Source organism: Gymnoscopelus braueri, assembly GCF_963280865.1.
Source record: "Gymnoscopelus braueri genome assembly, chromosome: 6".
Classification (NCBI taxonomy): Eukaryota; Metazoa; Chordata; class Actinopteri; order Myctophiformes; family Myctophidae; genus Gymnoscopelus; species Gymnoscopelus braueri.
The window spans coordinates 20,527,975-20,543,903 of record NC_137607.1 but is presented as its reverse complement, the minus strand read 5'-3'; the positions used below and the strand labels follow the sequence as shown (position 1 = coordinate 20,543,903).

The 15,929-nt window shown below is 39.7% G+C and overlaps 2 protein-coding genes across 3 annotated transcripts in view; one reads left to right on the top strand and one right to left on the bottom strand.

Annotated features, from left to right (window-relative positions):
* The window catches only part of naaladl2 (N-acetylated alpha-linked acidic dipeptidase like 2), a 482,128-nt gene that overhangs the window by 204,368 nt on the left and 261,831 nt on the right, over positions 1-15,929 (bottom strand). The gene's annotated exons all lie outside the window — the stretch shown is intronic.
* LOC308086353 (uncharacterized protein) lies at positions 3,226-7,603 on the top strand (the record flags this gene model as incomplete). Its single annotated transcript, XM_080429874.1, has 9 exons — positions 3,226-3,333; positions 3,433-3,519; positions 4,513-4,640; positions 5,040-5,444; positions 5,527-5,737; positions 6,356-6,579; positions 6,677-6,824; positions 6,975-7,084; positions 7,292-7,603. The coding sequence occupies exons 2-9, from the start codon at positions 3,489-3,491 to the stop codon at positions 7,601-7,603; spliced, it is 1,569 nt and encodes a 522-aa protein (XP_080286000.1). The 5' UTR covers positions 3,226-3,333; positions 3,433-3,488.

Here is a 15,929-nt window from a genome sequence, read left to right as displayed (position 1 = left end):
CTGACACGTTTATGACCACCTTTGGTGTAAACAAGTAAAGTAACTAAGTACATTTACTCAAGTACTGTACTTAAGTACACATTGAGGTATTTTTGGGCGGTGAAACCACCCCTATAAGTGAGGTTTGGATATTTGTACAACAAATCCTGCGCTGTGATTGGCCAAAAATGTACCCCGCCTAACCCTGCACCGTGATTGGCCAATCACAGTCTATTCAGGACTGTGATTGACCAGTGTCACATGACACATGTGCATAGGCATATATAAGAAACCATAACTTAAAAAAAACCATAAATTGGTTTTTTTAAAGTTATGGTATCTTCCATCATAAAGAGTGTTTCAATAAATGTATTTATTTTTTGTACATGATTGGTTGACTCCATTCAGTATTGTGATTAGCTAGCAAGACACCGCCCACTTCACACAGGGTGTGATTTTTAATTAACGGAGTATTTCCAATTTTCAATACTTTTACCTCTACTCCAATACATCTCTGAGGCAAATATTGTACTTTTACTCCGCTACAATTATTTGAAAACTTTAGTTACTAGTTACTTTGTAGAAGTTCAGCCCTATTCGGCCATTCGAAAAGACAACGAAAACGAACCCCGCTGTCTTCGCTTCATTGCTCCCTCTCGGTTCTATGGGGGCTTGGTTCTACCGTGTTACGCTATACGCAGTAACCATTTCATCCATTGACCACGCGCAAGCGTGACCATGTCGAGCATATCGTATGCCCCAAAGAAGAAACCTAGAACACACCACTGCCCTTCTCTCTCACTCCTGTCCCACTACACTGCAAAAAATCAAAATCTTATGAAGTACATCTGGCTTATTTCTATTCAAAATGCCTCATCACACTTAATATAAGGTACAATCATCTAACCAGTCTTATTTCTGTGAGATATAGGGGCTTGTTTTCATACAGTGTAACTTGAATGTCTTGGTGAGTGATAAAATCTTGAAATTATCTGGTATTGAGTCATGTCTTGGATAAAACAAGCTTTTTTGGCATATCACACATTTTTTAAGGCGTTGTGTTATTTGTAAAAGATGTATCCTCTCATATCAAGACATAGACTTAGTTTATTTCCAGAAAAGACATCTTTATTGGAAAAGTCAGTTTTCTTTCTTCCCCACACAACATTAAGCATGTGCAATGACGTCTGTGAGCTTATACCTAATCGGCATGTACTTTCTATTATTTAATGTCACATAGTAGTATGGCATATAATCAACAAGATTTCCAGGATCAACAAAAATATTGGCTTGAGCCTGGTAAGGAACTTCTACCTCATACACTAAATACTGATCATTCCACCCAACTGTAGAGAGAGGTTGGCATTCAAAACAATACAATGATGAATTTACAATATAAATGTTTTTCATAAGACCAAACTCTGCATTTTTTTTGTTTTGTTGATATTTGAACTGTTTGGTGCTACTATATATGACTATGAATTGAATACCAAGGACCTCAATGGAAACTAGACCGCAAGGACTTTTTTGGACGGACCTTTTAGTCAAAGTATTTTAAATGTAATTGTGCTGTTTTACATTTGTTTGCCTAATACAATATTCAATCAATCAATCAATCAAACCACTGATGACTTTCAAAAAATGGTAACTGGTCATGTGGGCACCAAAACCATCTGGACACTAGGGATAACTGGGCACCAAAACCATCTGGGCCCTCTTAGCTGAGACAGAGATGAGACAGGGACCCCCTTAACTGAGAGAGAGATAAAGCAGGGCCCCCTTAGCTGAGAGAGAGATGAAACAGGGACCCCCTTAGTTGTCCACATGTCCCTAGTGCCCAGTTGACCAGGTGCCCACATGTTCCTAGTGCCCACATGTCCCTAGTGCCCAGATGTCTCCACCCCTAAGTGCCCACTCGTGTAGGTGCCCACATGTCCCTAGTGCCCAGATGGTTTTGGTGCCCAGTTGTCCAGCTGCCCAAATGTCCCTAGTGCCCAGTTGTGAAGGTGCCCACATGTCCTTAGTGCCCACTTGTCCCTAGTGCCCAGTTGCCCTAATGCCCACATGTCCCTAGTGCTCAGATGGTAACTGGGCACCAAAACCATCTGGGCCCTCTTAGCTGAGACAGAGATGAGACAGGGACCCCCTTAACTGAGAGAGAGAGAGATAAAGCATGGCCCCCTTAGCTGAGAGAGAGATGAAACAGGGACCCCCTCAGTTGTCCACATGTCCCTAGTGCCCAGTTGACCAGGTGCCCACATGTTCCTAGTGCCCACATGTCCCTAGTGCCCAGATGTCTCCACCCCTAAGTGCCCACTCGTCTAGGTGCCCACATGTCCCTAGTGCCCAGATGGTTTTGGTGCCCAGTTGTCCAGCTGCCCAAATGTCCCTAGTGCCCAGTTGTGAAGGTGCCCACATGTTCTTAGTGCCCACTTGTCCCTAGTGCCCAGTTGCCCAAATGCCCACATGTCCCTAGTGCCCAGTTGTCCAGGTGCCCACAGGTCCCTAGTGCCCACATGTCTCCACCCCTAAGTGCCCACTCGTCCAGGTGCCCACATGTCCCTAGTGCTCAGATGGTTTTGGTGCCCAGTTGTCCCAAAAATATGGTGATATATTATAACTCTATGGGTGCCCTGATGCCCACCTCAGGCCACCTGACTTGTATTCCTTCAACCCTATATACATTTAGGCCTTTTGAAAATAGCAGATCTACAAGCTCACAGTGCGGAGCTTGTAGATCTGCTATTTTCAAAAGATTTTGTATACATTTTATACATTTGAAAACTTGTGAAAAGGGAAATTCTGCATAATGACTACTTTTACTTTGGTACATTAAGTACATTGTTATACCAATACTTTTGTACTTTTACTCAAGTAAATTTTGAATTCCAGACTTTTACTTTTAACAGAGTATATCTTTCTACATTGCAGTATTGATACTTTTACTTAAGTAAAAAAAATTAGTCATTTTTTCCACCACTGCCGGTCCATAATATACCAGACTATGTAGGGTATAGTTATATTTCAGTTATCTTATATTTTCATTTTAATTCCACTGCACAAAATGTAGGGAACAAAAACTAATGTTTACGTACACATATGTTATAAACCCCTCATCAATTAAGAAACTATGCGTTTTAAATTGATTCATGAATGAATTAGTGTCACAAATCCCCCCTCCTTTTGGAAATGGTAGCGACCCATGGGCGGCTCCTTTGACGTCAGTTTCACACACACAGCTGTGCGCTGAGCTTGATTACAGCTCCCAGGTGATGATGAGAACACCGTCTTATTTTTCTGCAACTTTATCAAAGTTTACCAACGAACCTGATTTGAAACCACACGTTATTGCTGGTAAGTACATACAACATTAGATTTTACTTTTGAAGTTGATTACATTAACGGTGAATGTTATTTATGTCTGAAATGCATCTGTTTGTTTGTACACACTAGCAGAATGCAGCCAAGAAGCTGGGCTAAGTGGCTAACCAGCTAGCTGCCATAACAACATGGATGACTTCACTGTGTCGACTTTAAGGGGTAATATGCATGCAAATATTTTTAAACATAATGTCAGATACTTGTGAGCTTGTAAATCTGTAATTTTTTGGCATGTCCATCATATTGTACCTATTCTGCTTTTAATGAAGTTTGATTTGTTATAGATGTGAGAAATGACCAGTGGTGGAAAAAGTACTACATTTTTTTACTTAAGTAAAAGCAGTGGTGGAAAGTAACTCAAGTACATTTACTCAAGTACTGTATTTAAGCACAATTCTGAGGTATTTTGAAGTACTTTTATTTGGAGTATTTCCAATTTTCAAAACTTTATTTCTACTCCACTACATCCGAGTCAAATGTTATACTTTTACTCTACTACAATTATTTGAGAACTTTAGTTTCAAGTTACTTTGTAAAACATACCAATTCAGACCTAGATGCTTTGGTTATTTGAAAATAGCCAATCTACAAGCTCACATTTGTGACGCGTTGTGAGCTTGTAGATCTGCTATTTTCAAAGGTTTTTATTCATTTGGAAACTTGTGAAATGGGACATTGTGCATATGCCAAACCCTTTGGATAACTGGAACATGCAGGCTAGTATACAAAAATAATTGTATTTACTCTCATTAACCTGTAATTTTGTCTAGTGACAAAGTTCTAGTTAAACATTATTTTTATATACCTTTTTTGTAGGGCTATTATTTCGAATTTTATATAGATGGTTAGATATAAAGCCACCTATGTGCTTGTTATTGTATTTATGGATGCAGCAGTAACTCAGAGGGTTACAGACCTGTTAACCTGTGTAACTGTGTACAAATGGACCGGTAAGGGTCCATTTGGTTCCTAATTATCAGTCATTTAGCTGACGACCCCCTGGATCAAATCAGTTTAATTAATATTATAAAAACACTTCTAAAAAATATTAGAATACTTAATAATATTTGCAGCTCCAGTCCCCAGACTCCAGTTGGCCCAGCAACCAGGTGGCAATATTTGATATTGTTTTTATTACCTATTTTCCTATAGCTGCAAGCATCAGTGAGGCAATGATGCGCACCCTGACTCGTTCAGACTTGCGGGATCTTTTACCAGGCCCAGAAAACTTCTTGAGGAGAAGAGCAGTCTGGCAGTCTTCAGGTCATGTTGATGTCGAGGTCAGTTTCTAACAATAACACAGCATTAAGTAGCAACCTATATAAGTCATGATGGCTTATAGAAGTGTTCAGTTGTTAAATTATTTTTAAATGGACTAACTTTAAGTTAACTTTGTTGCATTGGTACTTGTTTAGGCTGTAACACCATTAGGCATTCTCCAAGCATACCTTTTTATTATACCACAAAACTGTTTATTGTTCTGCTTAACAGAGTAATAATGCAAACCATGATCAACAATTGTTAATTCATTTCTCCAATATCCTCTGGTTCAGATATTCATTGGTGTTCGGTTAGCTGGCGCATTAAACATTCTTGTGCTATGTTGTCAGTGCAGTTTAACAACACAGTAAAAAGGAAATGTTGGTTTTGCCAGTACTTCATAATCTTTTATTTTATAGGAATCTGGCCGAGAAGACTCAGGCGGTTCTACTTCTGCTAACAAGTCACCACTGCCACAGACTTCAACACCTGTTGGAGGATGTCCAGCTGCAAACTACACAACCCCTGAAAAGGTTGTGAAGATATCCATCCCAGGCTACGTATACACAGACAGCAAACTTGAGCACGTCCGAAAACGATACTTTGTGTTGGCGAAGAGGGGTGAAGAGCGGAACTGCGAAATGTCCAAGGACCTCAGATGCCGGCTCATCCGTAACACCATGACCAGTATGATCGCAATCCTGAGGGCAAAGGGGGATGCTGAATCTGACCGATACCCATCACAACCAGAAGTCACAGATATGGCAAAAAGAATAGTCCTGTACTACCCCATGCTGCAGGACCTGAACAATAACACTACATGGGTAAGTGAAATGTATCCAGTTCATGACTACAGTGTTGGCATTTTAAGTGGAGTTTAGACTGCTTTACTTTTGTCTTGTGCAGGTCACTGTGTATGGACAGCTATTCAAACGATTGCAGAACCTGAGATCCCCCCAAAAGATCTTTCCAGATGGGAGACCTTCAAAGAAGCACCGCCCGCAGCCGATGATGCCCCGTCTGGAGCAGCCAACTGACACAGAGGAAATCGATTCTTCGAGTGACTCGACCATCATTCTAGACTGCTCCTCAGAGGAGAATACGACCCCAGAAAGAGGTGACCTTCAAATTTATATTTACACATTTACCCGTGTAGGGGTTCATATTTTTGTGATGTTTACAGGTCTAATTAACCCATATCACAATTTGGTTTTCATGATGCACTCGTAAAATAAAGTAGAAGGGTTAGTATTGGCAAATGTGCATTCTGCTTTGACTGTTATTAGAGACCTGAATCATCCAATATCATGTGCAGCAACTACTTTACTTTATAATCACTCATTCATATCAAATGTTATGTATTTATTTTATGTTGTGTTTGCATAACACAACCGTGTCTCTCCAGCTCTTTAATAAACAGAACATACATTTAACAGTTGTGTTGCCAATTTTAGGCAATCAGGAGAGGGTACCCATTTCAGCTAGAATTTTATAGTGTCCTAGTTCACACATTTTGTCTCCTCACTACTTTGTGTCATCAATTCCAATTTCACGTGTTTATCCTTTATGAGTTCTCTCTTCTGATTTGATAAAATTGGTATCCCAAACTGAAAATGCATTTTATGTTTAGTAGAGATGGAGAGACAGGAGAACCCTGTTAATGAACAAACACACTATGATTATTATCAGAATATAGAGCTACTTGACTTTAATGATGTATTTTTGTGTCTTCTAGCTAACAAGCCGGCAGACATCGACAGTCCTGATTCCGAGTCCGACAGTCCAGCAACCATGGCCAAGCTCCACAAAACCCTACAGGCAAACCACAAGTCTGTTTCTCAGCTCCAGGATTTGGAATTCAAAGCCAGAAGAGCATTCATCGATTCAGATTCCGTTCGCGATGAGGACAAATACAACAAAATTATAGAGGGATATCCGTGCTTCCATTTCATTGCACATGTAAGTGAAAGGCATAATTCAAAACATCTACCAATGTTTTGCCAATTTCCTCCTAGATGATGCATTCAAACGTGTTTATATATTGAATATTTCATAGGTGATGGAGGAACTTCGCCTCATCCTGGACAAGAATAACATCGACTACATTGATGAACTGAAAGGAAGATGGCACGACTTCTGCCAGAAGCTGCAGTTTTATGGCGTGTCGAAAAAGATGATGAAACCTCCAATGGGAATGACCAAAAGTAAGCACTTGATGTTGGGTGGATATATCACGTTGATGTGCAAGTCTCTATCTCTCTTTTTGTCTTAAATATATATAGAGATATCTATTGTAGATCATTGATTGTGCATTTTTATCTAAGTATAAATGTAATGAATCTTTTCCTCAACAGTTCAACAGGCTCTCATGGTCCTCCGTGCACTGCCATCACTGTTCCCCTCTACGACTGCTGCTCCAAAGAGGCTAGGAGACGCGAGTGAGGCTCTGGTGCATGTCCTGGAGGTGAGCTGTGTACAACATTACAGTATAATATTCACTTGTCAAAAGCAACACAATCTGATGTGTTGAAATAGTTATAGCTGAAGGTCCTGCATATAATATATATAATAATATAATCAGGATTTAGCTGGCTCAGGTTTAACAAATGAAATGATCATTGAAACAAAAGTGCATTACTTGATAGACGGATGTGTGTGTTTTGTGTTAAAGGAAAAAGAAGACCCCAATGTGTACTTGAAGAAGCGTCCTCTATCCTCTCCTGTGCTGATTGTGAGTGAGTCCGGCTTCCTTCTGGCTATAGGAGATGAGCCCATACATACACTCCCAAAATGTGAGGTAGCAAAGGGTGTTTTGTACCTTATGGCCTACTATTATGCCCTACACCTTAGGTACCCCAAGTGTGTAGCCACTCTGCCTTCTGTCATACAAACGGAGGTCCTCATGGACGAAATCCATGAGGGAGACCTCACTCCATCTTACAAGAAATTCATGGCCGATTGGAAAGCTTTCATCGGCCACTAAAGCTTATGGTCAGATGTGGACTGAAGTACCCCCATCCCCATCCTTGCTATAATCCACAGCCTAGATAGTATTCTAGGCTGCAATCCACAGCCTTAAATTCTATGTAGCCTTGTTAGCCGAGCAGTACATGTTCAATACCGAACCGTTTAATTTGAATGTTATTACACTGCACTTTATATTGAGGAATGTGTTATATTAACCAGCTGTTTGTGTTAAAGCAATAACTTTATTTTGAATCTTAAAATATCAGGGTAGAGGAAATATTGGTAGAGGTTTGGATTGTGTAGTTACCTTGCCATGATGCAACTCCAAAGGTAGGCAAGAAATCAAAAATGATTGGTCCATTGCCTCATTGGCTTACATTGTATAGTGAAACAGCTCTCAAAGTCACTCTTTTGGCACGTAAACAAACGCAAACAAAGCTGATTAAGACTGAAAATGGAACATCATAAAACCCAGTACTGTTTTTTTCCCCTTTTTTTTTTATAAAACTATTTTTATGAGGAACAAAACCTGGACTGGATCCGCATCCGGATCTTCAAATAGTAAAATCAAGTGGAAGTTGAAATCTTAAATTTAAAAAGGAAAAACATGGGTTTTGTGATGTTCTATAATGTCTGAATCAGCTGTTTGTGTACGGGCTAAAGGAGAGACTTTGAGAGCTGTTTCACTGTACAATGTAAGTCAATGAGGAGCATATTGATCAATTTCTAATGACTATTTTGGATTTCTTGTCCACCTTGGAGTTGTATCATGCCAAGGCAACCCTACCTTGTGTTCTTGCCCTTTTAAAGAAATGCCCTATTTGAATGTGAAAATATACAGTAAGCACTTTGTACGTGTTTTGAGGGACATGACATTGGTCATATGTTCAGGTATGACCTCAATGTTATACACATTTGACATGTTCTGCGATTTTCAATATTGTGTGTACATGTATTTATTTTAATTCAGTACACTGTGAGCCAAAAAGTATTGAAAGCATCTAATGCCAGTGCAATATTATTTTATGTTTTCTTTTTTATGTTGTGAATGGCCTCAGTCCAGTCAATGGTTGGAGGGAAGGGTGAATGGTGCTCCAGTCAGACACACTGTATGTATACTGTGAAGTTGCCATGTGATGCTGCACGTACTGTATTTTATATAAGGTATACATAGAAAATAAATTGTATTTCTTTAATGCAAGACTTGTTTTAATTATTTCAGTCTTATTTGAAGTAGGTGATGGGTCTTATATCTAGAACAAAATCACTTTTGTAGAGCTTAGAATAAGATGCATACGCTTGAATTGAAATGAATAGGCTTGCCAAACTGGGTGATGGGTCTTATATCTAGAACAATATCACTTTTGTAGAGCTTAGAATAAGATGCATATGCTTGATTTGAAATGAATAGGCTTGCCAAACAGGACAAAATGTCTTATTATGACACAAAAAGCATTTCCTAATATTAGTAACAATTGTTTAATTTGAGTATTTCCAGCTAACTTCAAGAAATATTTGATCTATTATATAACTTAATATTAGTTAATATAGCTCACAATTAGTTTTTCCTACTAATTCCAAGATGTATTTTTATCTTGAAAGCCCACATATCACATCTTATTTCAAGACATCTTGACAAGCTAAAGTATACTAGTTCCATTGGCAGATTAGATTGCTTATTTCAATCAAAATACACTTGTATTACATTTTTTTTTTCTTATTTTTAGATGGCCATTTTTTGCAGTGTAGCCTCTCACACCATCTCTCTCTCTGTCCCTCTCCATTTCTGTCATCTCTCCATCTCTGCACATGTTTCTGTCATCCTCCCACTTGTCCCCTTTCTCTCCCTCTATAACAGGGCTGGGCAACTTTGATGATGAAGAGGGGCCACTATGTTTCCACAACTCACTCCAGGGCTTGCATCTGTACAGAAACCTCTTATCTCTGTATTTTAAAGGGACTACACCATGAATTTGAACTTTTTCTTCTTTTTTTGTGTGTTTTTGGTCTCCCCTACCTCTCTTCTATCCCCCAAAAACACCCCAGTTTGAACACTCAGGCTTTCACAGCAAATCTGGGGTTTTCTGTAAATTGGTCTCAAAACGGGCCAAACTGATTTGTACCCTGACGCGACGTCACGTCAGGGTACAATCCCTCCCGTTTTTCAGTAAAAAAAAAAAAAAACTTTTCCCACACATAACCAGGAGATAACATGCATACAAACTGGCTCAATAGCGCTCTGTGCCAAACAGGACAATGTGGTATTGCAGGTGAAAGTGCTTTATAAGCCAGAGAGAAGTTAGTTGGAATGAGTATATCTGAGGCTTGATTTAGGCTCAAACCTTTTGAAAAACGTTTGAGGGACATAAACAATATGATATTAAATATTATTATTCTTTTTTAAAAGTTTTTTTTAAAATCGGCGATCGAAAACCGGCGAAAGTGGCCGTTTTCAAGATGTTCTGGCCATTATCTCTGGAATGGAAGGTCCAATCTGCTCCGTTCAAAGCACGCAATGATACCTTTTCTGATTTTTCGGGTTTTCGGCCCTAAAAGTATGGTAATTGTTCGTAAAATAAAAATAAATCCAATAGATGCCCTTTTGAAATTCCAGCCCCTGCCTCTCCAAATCCCTCTGCACGTCCCTGGGGTAGAATATAGATATAGACAACAACGCAACGAACGGATAATGTAAGACAATAGACATGGGCGTAAAATACTGCTCTCTTTCAATCACAATGTGTCCGTGTGTGAAATGTATGTGTGAGTACAGAGACAGAAAGAGAGAAAGAAAGAGAGAAAGAAAAAAAGTTTTTTTAACAGACAGTGGAAAAAGCCACAGAGTGCAAGACGGGCAGAAGGAATCACAGCGTCTCCCACAGTGATCAAAGGAGGGAACAGGAATGCATTACAGTTAATAAGCACTGCGGGAGGGTTGCTCTCTCATCTCCCTGAATATGTGACACCACAGTGCTAGACACTTAGCTAAGCACATACTGAGAGGGAGCAGAGTTGGAGGAAGTACTCAGAAAGTAAAAGTAGCAACAATAAAAAAAATACTCTGTTGCAATGAAAGGTCTGCATTCAAAATGTTACTTTAAGTACAAAAGCATTGACGGCGAAAGCAAAAGTACTCAAACCTTTGAAAAAAGCAGAACTATAACTCACAACGCGTAGATCAGCAATTTTGAATAGCTGAAGTAAAAAAAGTTTTAAAAAAAATACTTAAGCGCTTGAGTCCATTGTGGTCGAAAGGACCAACATATTGGAAATACGCTTTTGAGCTTTCTATTGTGTCTATCCTTGTATGGACCTGTACTCCATTTCGTCAACAACAAAAAAGAAGAGAAGAATACTTCCACCACAGAGAGAGAGAGAGAGAGAGAGAGAGAGAGAGAGAGAGAGAGAGGAGAGAGAGAGAGAGAGAGAGAGAGAGAGAGAGAGAGAGAGAGAGAGAGAGAGAGAGAGAGAGAGAGAGAGAGAGAGAGAGAGAGAGAGAGAGAGAGAGAGAGAGAGAGACACAGGGAGATGCAGGAAGAGAGAGAGGCGAAGGGGAAGAGACAGACCTTCAGAGAGAGAACAGAGATCAGTCATTTTAATAGCTGAAGTATAAAATAGGGCTTAAGTAGTTAATGTATGTTTTGTAATAATAATCTAAATCCGCAAAGTAACTAATAACTAAAGCTGTCACTTAATTACTTAATTGGAGTACAATTAAGTACAGTATTTGCCTCTGAGATGTAGTGGAGTAGAAGAATAGTAGAAGAATAGTGGAGTAGAAGTATAGTGGAGTAGAAGTATCATTGAAAAATGGAAATACTCAAGTAAAGTAAAAGTAAATAAACATCGTACTAAAGTCCATTGTGGTCAAAAGGACTGCAATATTGGACATAAGCTTTTGGGCTTTTTTTGTGTCTATCCCTTTGGACCATTGTATATGGACCTTTATTCCATTTTGTCAACAACACAAAAGAAGAAAGAAATACTTCCACCACTGAGAGAGAGAGAGAGAGAGAGAGAGAGAGAGAGAGAGAGAGAGAGGCGAAGAGAGTAGAGACAGACCTGCAGAGAGAGAGAGAGAGAACAGAGATGCACTGCCCAGGAGATGTGGAGAATAATATGTCCTGCTTGTCGATATACACAGGCTATAGCCTTGTGGAGCGGTGCTATCCACTCTCACACCCTGCGGTCAAACTGACCCGCTTAGCATGGGCCATTTATTTAAATATTTCCATGGCCCAGAGAGGTAGCCGGCCTACACAAACAGGCCGACCCAGATTAATGCACGGCCTCCTCACAGGGAGGCTAGCCCACAGGCTGAGAGCTCCAGGGAAGCCGATGGGCTGTGAGCGCCAATCAATCATGATCTTTTTTCGTTTTCGGTCTTTCCCATCCTGTGTGTGTGTGTGTGTGTGTGTGTGTGTGTGTGTGTGTGTGTGTGTGTGTGTGTGTGTGTGTGTGTGTGTGCGTCTGCATGCACGTGTAGAGCCTGAGAGTCAACAAAATACATACACAAGACGTCAGTGGTGTAAAGTAAGTACATTTACTCAAGTGTTGTACTTAAGTACAATTTTGAGGTACTTATACTTTACTAGAGTATTTCCAATTTTCAATACTTTTACTTCTACTCCACTACATCTCAGAGGCAAATAATGCACTTTACTCCACTACAATGATTTGAGAACTTTAGTTACTAGTTACTTTGTAGATTTTGATTATTATTACAAAACATGCATTAACCACTTCAGCCCTATATACATTTCTACAAGCTCACAATGCATCGCGATCATGCGACACGACTCTTGTGAGCTTGTAGATCGGCTATTTTCAAAATATTTTTAGACATTTGAAAACATGAGAAATGGGACATTATGCAAAATGATTACTTTTACTTTTGCTACTTGAAGTATATTTTGATACCAATACTTTTGTACTTTTACTCAAGTACATTTTGAATTCCTGACTTTTACTTGTAACAGAGTACTTCTACATTGCAGTATTGATAATTTTACTAAAAATGTAGTACTTTTTCCACCACTGCAAGACATGCAAGACATGCAAGACATACAGTATTATGTCTGGGGAAATCCATAAATGTGTTCACTGTAATTGCTGATAAAGCTGGAATTTACCAGAATTTTGAATCTCCAATGGCAATATTCTGTCCCTCCCAGAATATGACACGTCATAGCTATGAGCCTTATACAAATTAAGTACTCAAAAGAGCTGAAGATGATTTTGCAGAGGGAATGGTTCATTTCAAAGAACGTATAAAAAATTTGCCTAAACAATAAAAATTTTACTGGTGTTTTCAACCGGTGGTCCACGGAGGTATTGCAGGTGGTCCCTGGCCATGCATTCAGATTTTTTTTATTTTTTAAACTTTTTTTTAGAAACTTTTAATAAGTTACAGGTGTATGGTGTGTGTGATATGAAATGTGAGTAATCCTTAATCATATTCCATCATATTCAAAGGCTTTTGCAGAGAAATGAGACGGACTCCAGTCACTTTCAAATTAGAGCGCTGCGGAGGTCAGGTGTGCGTCTGTGTCCAGCTGACGCTCGTTGGCGCTCGTTAATGTTATATGCATCAAGGCAATTATGCTTCTGCACTGTAGGCCAACATCTAATCTAAGATTAGTGGGACTCACCAGTGAGTCACAGGACTCACTTCATTGAAAACCTATAACAACATCACTGTATTTTATTAGATATTATATTGATATTATAGCTATTTTATTTGGTGATGTTGTTACCTGACAATTAGTTGACTTTTGGTGAAAAAGCCTGCATATATAATCGGTATCGGTTGATATCGGTATCGGAAATTAGGAGTTCGACAATATCGGAATATCGGATATCTGCAAAAAAGTCAATATAATAACAGTGGTGGTCCCCAGGTTGCTCTTAGTTAGGATGGTGGTCCCTGGGTCAAAATCAGTTGATAACCCCTGATCTAAATAATACACCTTTAACCATAGAGCACCTGAATTTGCTGTTGTGCAATGAGCACCGGCCCACCATTTCCGTTCTGTTCAGTCTTTATTGGGTTGTATCGCTCTCGCTCAAAAAGAGAGAATGCATTAATAATTTACAGCATGTAAGATGCCAGCTGCTGCTTCCCAGTGAGTTGCGGCCAAAAAACCTTGTTGTTTTAATTGACCTTGATTGTGTTTTGATATTCCTATGTCGCCAAAGTGGCAGACCAAGGGAATAACTAATGCTGCGCTAATGATGATGGCATTTTAATGAAAGCTTAATGACAATCATGGCAAGCCTGATGTTCTTACAGTCACTGCCTAGCGTGGGATCCAGCCTGCTTCACTACGTTGGCACGTGCACACTGCGCCCTGTTAACCGTCTGTAAAAGGTGCCCTCTCCATATCATGATTTACTATGGTGAAAGAAACAAAAATACCCCCTTTCTATGCCGTATCTGAAGGCAGCATTCAAGAGAATTGCCTTTTCCAAACTCCCCAAAACTTTTATGTTGACAGAATTTCCCTCTATGTATATAAATCCAAGTTGTATGCCGGCACATCTCCAGTAAAAGCTTATACCTGAGCTTGTAGATCAGCTATTTTCGGGTTCAAAATGTCGAACAAAACTTCCATCCAAAAGTGCCACACAAAGCAGCGTCACAAATCCTTCTTCCCTCACATGATTACTTTGTTACACTCCTGTACTCACTATGTAATCCTGTCTAACACAGTAACTTCCGACATGATGACTTCTAGTGTATTCCGTGCAACTCGTAACAGCCAGGTATAGCAAGCCAAATGGCACTGAGTATTTAAACTGAGCAGTTGTCTCAAAATCGTTGATGGGTTTTTCGACCTTTTACACTCTGGTATTTAAAATGGCTTATGACTATGCAAGCCTTTGCCAAAAAGTCCATGTGCCAAAGGTTCTCTAACTCAGTATTTTGGTTAGCAGAAATGTGCGCATAGTACAACAGTATATATTTTGGGTTATTCATGTTTATTTTCTTTTTCTTTCTTTATTTTTTTATACAAACACGGCAACGTTCAAAAGAAGTACCTTTAATGTAAAAAGACTGAACAAAAAAAGTCTGGCTCAGGTCGCCTTGCCTTTAGTTAATGGGAGCCAGCGGTGCGCTTTTTAGAGATTTCTGTAGAGATATCTATGTATTGCCAGCTGGAGAACAGACTACACAGAGTGAAATCACTCAATTCCTACAAGACTATCCCCTGAGGCAGACATGGAATATTGTTTAACACATATTATATTGATCATGCTGATATGCCATACATATATACCTTCAGATTCTGGGCTGAACGTTAACCCATTAAAACCGGTGAACGCATCTGTGTAACCACTTACAGTAAACCATTATTTTATACTTTGGCTATTCAAAAATAGCAGACATACAAGCTCATAGCGTGGCACCGAGTGCCGCGCTATGAGTTCTGCAATTTTTTTGAAAAATCATGAACATTTGTGCAAATCTTTGAATATTAAAATATAAAAAAATCTTTGAATATTTAAAGCAAACATTTGTAACTCATATCTTTGCTTCTGGGGGTCCCTGGAACAACATATTTTGAGATGGGGGTCCGCGGCCCAAATACATATAATTTTGGAAGTCCTTGACATGAAAAAGTTTGAGAACCACTGATTATGGGATGTTATAGGATTTACAAGACATTTGTAGAATCGGAACCTCAGGCCTTAATGGGTTAAGATACTTATTTCTCCCCATAGGAGGTGGCAACCCTACTCCCCGCTGACAGGTGGCGCCCCCAGTCTGTAGGAGTACGTTGCAGAGACAACACCACCCTCCTCCCCGCCCTGGCTTCCCTCCCCCAAACACGGGCTAATTGTGTTCGTTAAGACCAGTGGTTCTCAACCAGTGGTCCGGGGACCACCAGTGGTCCTTGAGGGGGTTTCAGGGGGTCCCCAACAAAAGGTGTCAATACATTTTCACCCCTTTATCCATATTGTATCCGTTGGCTATTCAAAAATAGCAGATATACAAGCTCACATGCGAGCTTTTAGATCTGCTATTTTTGAACATTTTCGAAAAATCTTGAAATTGTTTGAAGAATTTTGTAGAATTTTGATTTTTTTTTAACACAAATCTTCTCTTCTGGGGGTCCCTGGCACAAAACATTGTCAGATGTGGGTCCGTGGCCAAATGTATATCAAATCAGGGGTCCTTGGCATGAAAAGGGTTGAAAACCACTAGTATAGACGCTCGACAAAGCCGGTTGTACCGCGGTGCATTCGAACCTCTATAGACTCTGTGGTGGTGGTGGAGGGAGTTGTTATTTTAATCCCCCTTTGGTCACATGGGAGACAGGTAGGCTCCACGTGTCCAC